The sequence below is a fragment of the Podarcis raffonei genome, chromosome 8 (assembly GCF_027172205.1).
Source record: "Podarcis raffonei isolate rPodRaf1 chromosome 8, rPodRaf1.pri, whole genome shotgun sequence".
Classification (NCBI taxonomy): domain Eukaryota; kingdom Metazoa; phylum Chordata; class Lepidosauria; order Squamata; family Lacertidae; genus Podarcis; species Podarcis raffonei.
The window spans coordinates 26,987,601-26,999,798 of record NC_070609.1 but is presented as its reverse complement, the minus strand read 5'-3'; the positions used below and the strand labels follow the sequence as shown (position 1 = coordinate 26,999,798).

The 12,198-nt window shown below is 44.3% G+C and overlaps 1 protein-coding gene and 1 long non-coding RNA gene across 2 annotated transcripts in view; one reads left to right on the top strand and one right to left on the bottom strand.

Moving 5' to 3' along the window:
- Positions 1 to 1,202: 1,202 nt before the first annotated feature.
- LOC128418715 (uncharacterized) lies at positions 1,203 to 6,686 on the top strand. Its single transcript, XR_008331749.1, has 2 exons — positions 1,203 to 1,486; positions 5,652 to 6,686. It is a non-coding gene; the product is annotated as an uncharacterized LOC128418715 (long non-coding RNA).
- Positions 6,687 to 11,289: 4,603 nt separating this feature from the next.
- The window catches only part of CRYBG2 (crystallin beta-gamma domain containing 2), a 62,865-nt gene continuing 61,956 nt past the window's right edge, over positions 11,290 to 12,198 (bottom strand). The window contains exon 22 of the mRNA XM_053398698.1: positions 11,290 to 11,977. Coding sequence (XP_053254673.1) covers positions 11,889 to 11,977 — 89 coding nt within the window. The 3' untranslated portion in view covers positions 11,290 to 11,888. The remainder of the gene's footprint in view (positions 11,978 to 12,198) is intronic.

Here is a 12,198-nt window from a genome sequence, read left to right as displayed (position 1 = left end):
CAGCACACCTACACACTGCAACCAACACGCTAACGTGTCATGACACAGTTTGGAAAGCTCTGTCCTAAGGATAGGCAACTAAAAATAGCCCAAAGAAGAATGAGCATGCTCAGTGAATGGCCAGGGAATGCCGACTTACTGTTGAGTGGAAAGAGCAGAGGGAGAGCAGAACAGAACAGAAAACTTGGGGAGAGGGGTGGAATGGAATATCCTGGAAGAGGATGCAACTGGCTGGAACACTGAACATAGTAGCGAATGGCAAAGTGGGCCAGTGACGCTTACCTGACTTCCCTGCAGGTGCATTACTGTTGCTTACAGGGAAGGAGAGAAGTGAAGCAGTTGGGAAGGTAATGCAAGTTCACTAGGAGGACCACCTAAATGGCTCTGCTGGTGTGTTTGCACTGCACTGACTTCTCCACTCCCTTGCTCCCCAACCCCCAGTGAGCAGCAGCGACTGACCCATCAGGAGGTAAGGTAAGATATCTCAGCCTCACCATGCCATCCGCTGCTGCCTGAAGGGGAGCACTCCACACTGCAATATCTTGTTGCAGACACCACTTCTGATCACTCCTTGCATTATTGCCACAACAAACGTGGGTCAAAAAGCTAAACTGGAACATTTGTGGTGTAAACTGTTACAGGATTGCAACATGGAGTTTCGGGACATGTGCTGATTGGAAAAGAAGCAGTATGGCCACCCAGAAATTTTTGCAAGCAGAACAAGAATTGAAAACAGAATTTTGTATAACCATCCTGATACCACAACAAACCCAATAGAAAAGGGAGCATTCAGACACTTACACAACAACCTTGCTAAATAAAACACGATGTAGTTACCAGTATATATATGTTGGCTGATGGCAAAGTACAATTGTACTTGTAGACTTTGTACAAAACAAGGAGCATGATGGCAAAGCTCAGAACTTAAGTGCTATAGATATGAGAGACAAAAACCCCAGAATTAGCAGCAGTACATAGAGCTCTCCGAAGAAAGGGACCCATATTTTTGTTGAACAGCTGGAGCCCTCCCACTAAGACAGGCTACAAATAAAGCTAAAATCTACTATCAAAGGAGTAGCCCTCTTGCACATCAGAGACTTTTTTATCCATTTGCTGGAATTCAGAGCACTGAGTTGCTGCTATTATATTCCATTTAGGTTAGCAGAATTCTAGTGTCTTCCAGGAAGTTTTGGAGGCCCCCCATAAATCTGTTATAAAGAACACATGTAAATGCACACACACATTGCCAGCTAATGTTAGAGAGCCATGCAGGAAGCAGCAAGCAGAGGAGTTTGTGATTGGTGGACTCCTCCTGCCTCTTTTCCATCTACAGTGTGAAACCTCTTGAGCGTCTTATCTCAGAGAAGGCAGCTCCCCTTGCAAAAAGTTCCATCCATCAGAGCTCTGAGACAGCTTCACCATGAAGGCCATCCTGATCATTGGTATTGTGCTACTGATGAATCTGACTCTGGCTGTTGCCACTGAGGTAAGGTGTGGTCTTATTGGATGTGACAATTGAAATGAGAATCTTCAGTTGCTTCAAAACCCTGATTTCGGGTACTGAAAGAAGGCTGTGTTTATGTAGTGGCTGCAGTTTGGGGGAGTGGAGGCGGCATTCATACATAGGAATTGAACATATTTAATACCACCTGTTTCTGAAATGTAAAGCCCAATCCTGTGCATATTTCCATGGATGTATGTCCTGCACGGAGTTCAAAAGTGCTTACTCCTGTCCCAGGTGAGTTCACATGGGGAATGCAGACTGAGTCGTACATTGGATGTAGGAGGCAATTCTAGAGTAGGACCATGGATATAAAGCTTGGAATTTTTATTTTGCAAAGGCATGCTCCAGCCAGTGTTAAGTACCCTTAGACTCTGCTGGTTTCTGTAGATCGAACTCTGCCAATTTTGATTTCTCTCAGTTGTTCATTTTCCCAAGCTTAACTTCAGTTCTCCACATTTACAATTAAAAAAGAAGTTAATGCAAGTTCGTTAGCATTTTAGTGCACATTTCTCCTAATATATTTTGCCTAACATACCCATTTTTGCAAAGCAATTTCCCCTAATATAATGCATTTTGGTGAGTTATTTTAAATAGTATACACATTTGCGTAAATGTTGTTATACACTACTTGACTGGAGAGCTGCATTGCAAAATACAGAGAAGTGTGAATTTCAAGGGGTGGTTGTGTTTTTGTTTGTGTATTTTTATGGAAAGTGAAAATTAGATAGGTTTGACTCTAAATGTGAACTGATAGGGATGGAGGAGAAATTAAGTGGTTCAAAATGTCAGAAATTTGTAGTCCAATGTACACTCTCCCCACTTTTTTTGGAAGTGAGTCCTGTGTATTTGGTTGGGTTGGACTTTTAACATGGCACATACACATAAATGTGCAGGTCTCCTTACAAATAACCCCTGGTGAATTCAAAGGGAGATAAGTTTCTTTGATCCTTACAAAAATATGTGTAAAGAAGCGGACATATCTGTGAAGATTACCATCTGCCCAAGGGGAAACTGTCCACCCCATCCCACGTAGCCTACTTTTATACCTTTATCGAAAAGCTCATGTGTAAAAATATGCCTGCAAAATGTTTCCATCATTTGGGAGATAAAACAGGTGGGGGACTTTGTGGTCCTTCAGAGATTTTCTGGATTACAAAACCCATCACCCCTGACCATTGGATATGCTGGTTGGGGCTGATGGGAATTTGAGTCTATCAGCATCTGGTGAGCCACGGCCTCCCCATCTCTGAGACAAAGCATTATCAATCTGTTCTTAATGTCACAAGCACACTGGCCAGTTTAAAAATGTCCCGGACATTTTGCTGCTTTCTGCCCGGACACTGCTTCTGACCACAAGGTACATTCACAGAATTAAACAGCAGTTTTCCACTACTGCCCCTTGTGAGGGCTGATAAAGCAAGCTGCTGTTTATCTGACATTTTAAAAATCTAAACTGGAAAAGTCAACTCTTGTAAAACCCTTCAAACTCATCTCTTGTGGTTTACGGGTGATGACCAACTGAGGATTATAAACATGGGTGAGTACCAGATTGCTGCTTTAAAACCACAGCCATTCTGATAGATGCAATTTATCACACACAACACTTTTCTTCACTTAACTCACATAATCAACTTTCTCTAATTTCCTGCCTAGGAAGCTCCTTAAGAGATCAGAAGTGGGTCATTGGCAACAAATGTTTGTTTATAGGTTTCCCCCCCTGGAAATAATAAAAATGGGTTAAGTGCGTGGGGAACGAGATGCAGGCTAGCTATTTAAGATGCAGGCTAGCAAAACATGCATGCATGAAAATGGCAACAGATAACTCTAACAGCTATAACTGTTTAAAGTGGTATAAGAGCACTTTAAAAATATGGGGCGAATGTGGCCATTGTCCCCACGGGAGGCCTAGGTGCTCCTTGGCTTGCTTTCAGACAGACATGAAGACTGTTTTATTTCAGCAAGCTTTTTATACACTGCCATCTTTGTTCCACACCTCTACTACTTTTTTCAGTCTTTAGAAAAAATATTGTAGTTTGTGAAGGGTACTAAGAGTTGGTAGGAGACGCCTATTCCCCTCACAGAACTGCAGTTCCCTGAGTGCTTTAACAATCCCTCTTCCCAGGGAACTCTGGGAATTGTAGAGGGAACAACTCTCAGCACTTTTAACAAACCACAGTTCCTTGGATTATTAGGGGGAAGCCATGACTGTTTTAAATTGCATGCTGCTGCTTTAAATATATAGTGACGTCCCACTGAGTCCAGTGGACTTTATTCCCAGGGTATAACCAGTGCAGACTGGAGCTGGTGTGAATTATAGTCCTGATCATGGGGAGGGCACCAGGTTGCAGAAGGCTGATGTACTCGCTAGATCCGATTTCCCTGGTATTTGGGGTGCGGTCTCCTTGCCACTGCTGCAGTTCTCAGAATGTTGCATCACTTTCTGCCTGTGTTTCCTTCTCTGCTAGAATAACAGGAAACAGGTTTCAGGTGCTGGCATTGCCTTGAGCAGGGCCTGCCATTCTTTACTGCTTGCCTGCCAATCTCAAGGCCCAGAACATCAGCTGCTGGGGGCCGGTTGGGGAGAGGCAGTCAGTCAGTTGTAATTGAGAATTAAGAACAAAATGAGGCCCTTGAACTTCCTGTGCACTCTACCGAGGCCTCATCCTTTACAGGCCCTGCTCCCCCACTGCCTGAATGTGTTCTTGAACTCTGAAAAATGTATTTTTCTCTGGATGAAGGACGGGGGGGGGGGTGTGGCCACAAGCTACTGCACATAGGTGGGAAATGTACCTCTGTTGCTTCACCAGCCTTTGTCTCCAGGTCTGTTTTGGGTTGGCTGTCCACATTTTGAAGTACAGTCATACCCTGGAAGTCAAACGGAATCCGTTCCAGAAGTCCATTTGACTTCCAAAACATTTGGAAACCAAAGCGTGGCTTCTGATTAGCTGCAGGAAGATCCTGCAGCCAAGCGGAAGCCACGGAAGACCCGTCGGACGTTCGGCTTCCATAAATAGTTCCCAAACTGGAACAGTCACTTTCGGGTTTGCAGCGTTTGGGAGCCAAAACGTTCGAGAACTAAGCTGTTTGAAAACCAAGGTACGACTGTACTTGACATAACACAGATGTCACATCTGAGGCTCTCCAGTTGTTGTTGTTCATCTAATTATGAAATCTGTTGGTCCCCTTTTTGACCAAGGTAATGCAAAGGGACTTGTAATCTATAAACAAACACATACATTAAAACCAGTACAGAATAGAAACAAGGAAAATGCCCAATGGCAATCCTGTTTTTAAAAGGCAGGATTGAAACATTTTACCCAGATAGTTAAGAGCCAAAGGCCTGGCGAAACAGACATGCCTTTGCCTGGCGCCTAAAGCTGTGTAATGATGGCGCCCGGCGAGCCTCCCTGGGGAGAACATTCTACAAGGGGGGAGCCTGGTGATGGGTGTAAGAGTCTAACAACATCTGAAGGGCATCAGGTTCCCCATCCCCGATCTAAAGAGACCCAATCTGGGAAGACCATTAGGCTGTATCCAAGTAAGTTTTGCGCAGAGTTTTCCCATTAAAAGTAATGTACCCTAACTTAGTCATGTTCAGTCATTTAAACGGGTTAGCATTGGAAACAACCCATTGGCCCAGATTCAGCGTTCTCTGACTGCCAGTGTAAGGGCTGTTGCACTAGCATAATGTCAAAAGCAAAGTTCAAAAGTTTGTGATACCTTCAATGCGAGTAAACATCACTTCCTCTATTTGGTCCAGAAAAGAACAAAAGCATGTCAAGATGCATGTGAATGCAGGGAGAGCAGTTTTCTCATGCAAGGCGGAAGAGAGCTTTGTTTGAAGGAAAGGGGTGTAGCTCCGTAGTAGAGCAGCTGCTTTGCATGCAGAAAATCACAAGTTCAGTCCCCGGTATCTTCAGGTAGGGCTGGAAATGTCCCCTGCCTGAAACCCCGGAGAGCTGCTGCTAGGCTGTGTAGACCATACTGAGCAAGATGAATCATTGGGCCTGACTTGGTATAATGAGTCTTCCTATGTTGGTAAGGTATCAACTGTGTCAACTAACGTAACAAAGTACCCTGCAGACCTTCAGTTTTGTTGAGAACTTCTCTGACCCTGTATCATATACTCTTCTCATTTGCTCTTCAGGACGCACACGCAGCAGACGCTCCCAAAACCACAACTCCTGCTTCTATACCAGCTTCCAGAGCCATGTCCCTCAATGGCCCAGCTTGCTTTCTGCTACCACTCCTGATGGTTGTGATTCATCTCCTCCGAGTATACTGAGCCTGGAGAGTCACTCCTATGAGGGTATTCCTTGGAGGGCAAATTCGTCTCTTTTCTGCCTTTAGGGAAACCTTCCCTCCACCGATGATCCAGCCAGCATCTATGCTCCAGCTACAACCAACCCACAATTTTGGGCCATGTGGCAATATTCATGGTCCAAAGGCTTTTGGCTTCATCTTCACCACAATGGCTGCTTTATTTGAAGAATGAGAGGCAAACCAGAAGGACTTCTTGAACTTGATCCAGATGTGTGGGCTCATGCTCAGATGGTCTTTGCAGCAGGCGATGCACGCAGGTCTAGAATGCATCTTCACAAAGACATATCAGTTCCCTGAGATAGGCAACCCAAGTGTCACCTACTCATGTGCACTAATTAACAAGAGGCACAAATCCACTGGGATGTTTGCTCGGTCAGGCCCTCCAGGAAGAAACAGGAGTTGTGCATAAGCACTGCAAGGCTCCTGTTTATTTCTGTCAGGAGACTGTCCTGAGGCATTGTGGCTCAGATCTGCCTCCTAGTCTGCCACCCTCAATGGGCATCCTAAATCTGTCATCCAAGGTCCCAGAAGATGACCACCCACCTCTTGTTTCTATAAGCCTTTCAGTTAATGCCATGCTATCCTGTGTGAAGCATCCCACCCACCCACCCACCCAACTTCAGGAATCATTTGAGGTCGCTTCCTGATCTTCAGGAGGTCACCTCTTGATTCGCAGCAAATTCAGGTGTGGAATGTCAACCCTTTGAAGTGGCAAACCTCAAGAAGTTGGCTGAAGATGGTCCAAGAAGATAAACCATGCAAGATAAAAAGCAGTGTTTGCAAATGTTCTGCCTTTGTTTTCTGTATCCCCCCACGCAGGGTGGGTCAATGAATGAAATAAAAGCTTCTTGGCTGGAAAGCCTGCCTTTGTTGTAGTCTAGAGTGTTCCTGTGCAGGGCTGTAGCCAGCCAGCCATCTCCCATTATAGAATATCCCATTCCATTCCCTTTTCATTCTGGTTTTCCTCCCCATTCCTATCACCAAAAAAGCAGCGAGTCAGCACTTCTTGCTCACTGAGTGAGTATGCTCAGTCCTCACTGAGGTGTTTAAAGGTCTGCTTTCCACCCCACACTTTTAGCCCCCCCTTTTGTGCTTATAAAAACACTGCTTCTGCTCTCTGCCCAAGTATGTTTGCTGACTCCTTGCTCTTGTAGTGGGAAACATGGGATCTACTATTAAAAATGAGGTCACTGTTATTATTCATTAGCAGCCTCATTCCTGGCATTGCTCAGGAATTCTAAGAAACCAAAAAAATCAATGCTGGTTTGAAATCAGTGATTAAAATCAATGCAGTTTGGAAAGGCTCGGTCCACCATCTTGATTAAAAACATGGCGACCAATTGTATCCAAACTTTGACAAAAACCTGCTCCTTGACCTCAGGTGACAATGAGCAAAATTTGGTTACAATATCTTAAGAGGCGTCCACATGCATAGGCAAGTAATTTTCCAAAATTAATAGTGGACTATATTATATAGGGGGGATGCGGGTGGTGCTGTGGGTTAAACCACAGAGTCTAGGACTTGCCGATCAGAAGGTTGGCAGTTCGAATCCCCGCAACAGGGTGAGCTCCTGTTGCTTGGTCAAAGTGCAAGTAGATAAGTAGATAAATCGCTCTGGCGGGAAGGTAAATGGCGTTTCCGTGTGCTGCTCTGGTTCGCCAGAAGCGGCTTAGTCATACTGGCCACATGATCCGGAAGCTGTACGCCGGCTCCCTCGGCCAGTAAAGCGAGATGAGCGCCGCAACCCCAGAGTCGGTCACGACTGGACCTAATGGTCAGGGGCCCCTTTACCTTTACCTTTATATTATATAGGAATGACTTCTCCAGCATACATTTGTCTAATTCCTGTTGAAAGCTATATTTTAAAGTGCCCTTTTGGTGCCAAAGGAGGCTTCCCAATGCAAATAGCAGTTGTGTGTGTGCATGCACATGAACACTATTTTCCTCAGGACAAGACTATCACTAGCCGTGATGGCTACTCACTGGAAGCAATGATGTTTCTGAATGCCAGTTGCAGGAAGCCACAGGAGAGAGTGCTATTGTACTTGGATTCTGCTTGCAAGTTTCCCACAGGCATCTGGTTGGCCACTGTGAGAACAGGATTCTGGAGTGCATGGGCCATTGGCCTCACTCAGCTGGCTCTTCTTACATTTTCATATGTGAGAGGGATTCTTTTTTTCTGACCTTCAGCCGCAGCTTGGCTTACAAGGTATCAGTAGGCAATCAACTCCATGCCATGAAAAACAAAAACAGAACTGATTTCCGCAGATCAGGTTGAAGCAAAACAAACAGGTTCCCAAACGGCAGTGGCCGAGGGGTTTTACTTTGGGGTGGGGGTCAGAGTAGCTGGCTCCTGTTCAACAGTGGCTGAATATACAAATTAGCTTTACCTTTACCTAATATACAAATGCTAAAAGTTGAAGCTTTTTTAAAAAATGTCATTGGCAAACGGAGCTAAATATGATAACCTGCTAGATGGTGCAGATTAAATTGCTGTTTCGAGATTGGTTCAAAAGTTCACATCCCTAGTCACAAAAAGGCCAGGTCTTTTGCCTGATGGGAGTTGTCGTCCAAAACATTGGTAGAGCATCATGCTAGCTGATGTAATGTATTAGGGCAATGAGGCCTGGGCATTAGGGTTCCCTTTTAGCATCTGCTGTCTTAAATTAATGTTTCTGCCCCTTTGAGCAAAATGCTACAACAGTAAGTTTGCATTTAGCTGAAAAACTGTAAAAGGGCATCCCCCCCCCCAAGGTAAAGCTAACAATTGCTTTGTTACACCTGAACAAATTTTTTTATTTTTCTGCTTAAAACAGGATACTCATATATCCCACCCACCTTGCTTAGACACCAATGTTTCATTTTCCTTCTAAACATGTGAAAGCCACAGTCTGCAGTCTTAGATCACATGCAGATAAGTGTGGGTTTCCTGTTGTAACCGAGGTAAGTCATCTTTCTGAACAGGTTCACATCTTTGTTTCAGAAAGTGCAAATCTGATAAGATTCGGCCTTGAATGCGGACCAAATCAAATATCTTGTCCAAAGATACCTGTGACACTTCCAGGCAAAGCTTTGCATGAAAGCTATGCTGCGGGGAAACCAGTTTCCCTATTAGCAGTCAAGGTGATACAAGACCCTCTTTCACATTCTCTTTAGCAAACTAACTTCTGGGCTATGCCACTCATCAGGAAGCATGCTCTTCATTGGCCGAGTTCCCTTCCTGGGAGGGACAACACAGTCCAGGAGGGAGAGAGGTTCTATTCCACATCCCAAACTGTTCCTAATGATATAGGAGATTTGACCTTCCCAAGGCACTGGAAGCACATCAATATTTTATATGTTCTGCACTTGACCCCTGTTGGGCATAACAGGCTCTGGGGCCCAGTCACACTAAGTTGTGGCTCAAGTTCAGTCCTGACCGTCTGCCAAAGAGGCCACACGCCCTACATTCTGGGCTTTCTTCCCCATCCTGAGTAGTGGGAAGGGACTTGCGCCTTTGCCTTCCTTTCTTGACTGGGAACTGAAGCAACGGTTGAAACCCATGGAGAAGCCCCACCTAGAAATAACCACATGCAAAAATATTCCAAAGGAGGCTAGACAAATCAATGGCCCTTGCCTGCATTCAAGAAAATGGGCTGGTTTCACACCTAAAAACAAAACTTCCAGGAGGGACAATTTGTTATGCCAAGCCGCTGCTATTTCCACTATGCCCTCCAGCTGCACATTGGTTAAATAATTGATCTTGTTAAACTCCTAATGCACGACTGCATCATACTTTTAGCAACTGCCTGTTAAAAGATTTCGTATGTGCCACAAACGAATCCCATAAAGAGGGGAGGAAGACGCAAGCATTTATTTTCAGAATGTGTACATCCATCCAAGGAACCACTGCTAGCTCTGATTCTGCTGAGTTTTGTGGGATGTACATATAGTGAAAAGTATAAGCACCTTTATTTGATATCTACATGCAAAATGGCTTCCTGACGAAACCCTGCTCCTTCACACAAAAAGACTGAGGAAGAACTCATGTGCTACGTGCTGTTGAAGAAAACAGAACCCTCTAGTGGTGGAAATGAGAAATAGCAGCAACAATTCCTCACTGCAAATAGATGTCTTTCCCATAGCCCCCAAAGCTGGGGCTATGAAAAGTGAGGCAAGGGTTCTGAGAACCAGCACATGGAAGAAGCTGGTCCTGGTTTAACAACCATCAATGCAACATGTGTCAGTGATGAATAAATATGGGGGTTTGCCTAATAGTGAGTCAGACTACTGATTCATGAAGCTCTGGGTATGGAAGCAGATTCCAAAGGACTCAAGCATGGATTCCTTTAGGAGCAGAATTTACGCAGTGCAGAAGAACCTGACACATCAAGGACTGCTTCTCCCCATATGAACCGACTTGGACCTTGTGATCCTCATCTGAGGCTCTTCATCATGTGCCTCCTCTGAGAGGCAACAAAAGAACAGGCCTTTTCTGCAGTGGCTCCCCACTTATGGGGTGTTTCCCCAGGGAGGCTCAACTGGTGCCTTCATTACATATCTTTACGTGCCAGGCAAAAACATTCCTCTTCTCCCAGGCCTTTGACTAATTAAACAATTTATGGCCTTTTAAATTGTGTGAGGGTTATTGTTTTTGTTTGTTGCTGTGTTATGTATTTTGTGTTTTTATATTGTAAATCACCATGTAAACCTCGGGTGGGTGGTACAGAAAATTAATAAATAATAATAATAATAATAATAATAATAATAATAATAATAATAATTCACCAGCACTGCAGAGAAGCTTGAGAATAGCATAGGCTGAGGTTGATCTCTGACAAACTATAGCAGGGGTGTTTACCCTGTGGCTCTCCAGATGCTGTTGCTTCTAACTCCCATCAGCCCCAGTGAACATGATCAGTTGTGCGGGGTGGTGGGAACTGTAATACAACAATATATGCCAGCAGCAGCAGCAGCAGCATAATTAATATCCTGCCTTTTTCACAGCCTGGGATTCATGGCAGCTTAGAAAAATTAAAACAACACAGATAAAATTAGGAGCAGTGTCCAGGCAGAAATTGCTTTTAAAAAGCTCCTTTTTTTGAGAGATTTTGCCCAAAAAGCTCAACAACTTTGGCAAAAAAAGGGTTTAAAAGTAATTAAACTGTAATAGAATTAAAACAATATAAAAACAACTCTATTAAAACACAGATAGTGAAAACAGCACAGCTTTGTAGACTTGCAAGAACCTAATGTTCACCAGTTCCTTATAATATGGGGTTTGCAGCCACATTTGTGTGATACTATTCCTGCTTTTCTATTGTTTATGATCCCAGCTGGCGAATTGTTGTTGTTGTTACAGGCATTTCTCTCCACCACCCAAAACACTTGTGGGAAAGATCCCTACATGTTATGCCTGTGGTTGAAGCCAGTGTCCCCATGTACATGTCCTAGGGGCAAATAATTGAGTCAGCACACCAGCCAGAGAGATGGATTTATAAAAGGCATTGTATCATACACAGGTACATAAATAGAGTTTACAAGGTAGCCCATCCCCTTAGGAAGAAGAGCACAGGGGAAAGGGAATGGGCTGCATGCAAGGACAAAAGGCTCATTCATGCTGTATGTGTGTGTTTGTTTTAGATATTCATATATAAGCCTAAACCAGCAGGGCTGGGGACACCTGTGAGGCATTGGCAGCTTGCTTTCCTGTGCTCATACAGGTGAGCTGCTTGACCTTGTCCATTCATGAATGATCCGCGTATCAGAACTCGCCAATAATCTCCATCTTGCTGGGCTCAGCTCCTAGTTGTTGGAAAAGAACCAGCTTTTGCCTCCTTCCCTCTACAGAGTTCCTTGAGGAGACCAGTCTCTGTACTTCACAGAAACATTTTCCTCTTTCTGGGCTGCAATCTGCGGGGAAAGGATTGCATCTACTAACCAAATGCAGCACCCAGTCACTTATCCATTTCAGCAGCTAATCCCCAAAGATGCAGCTTGGTCACAAAAGGACAAACGTATGTGACTTGCAGGCTGAATTCTAGTTCTGCACATGGCATGGCTCTCCAATTCCTGCTTTCTTCAAAGCACCCGGACATCCCAGATTTGTGTAGGCCTTTCCTCCGAAGAATCCCAGAGGATGGCATGGTCCCGGTCATAGGTTCGGCCTCCTACACAGAGAAAAGGAAGACGAAAATAGGCACAACTCCTCAAAAAGGCATTTTACCCAATCAATGTTGTTTGTGCACTGCCCTAAGAAGGATTTGTATCCTGAAAAGCAGGATATGAATAATTGTGATAGATGATAGATAGATAGATAGATAGATAGATAGATAGATAGATGATAGGTGATATATAGATGTCCCCTTCACTGTTGCTGGACTAGGCTAGG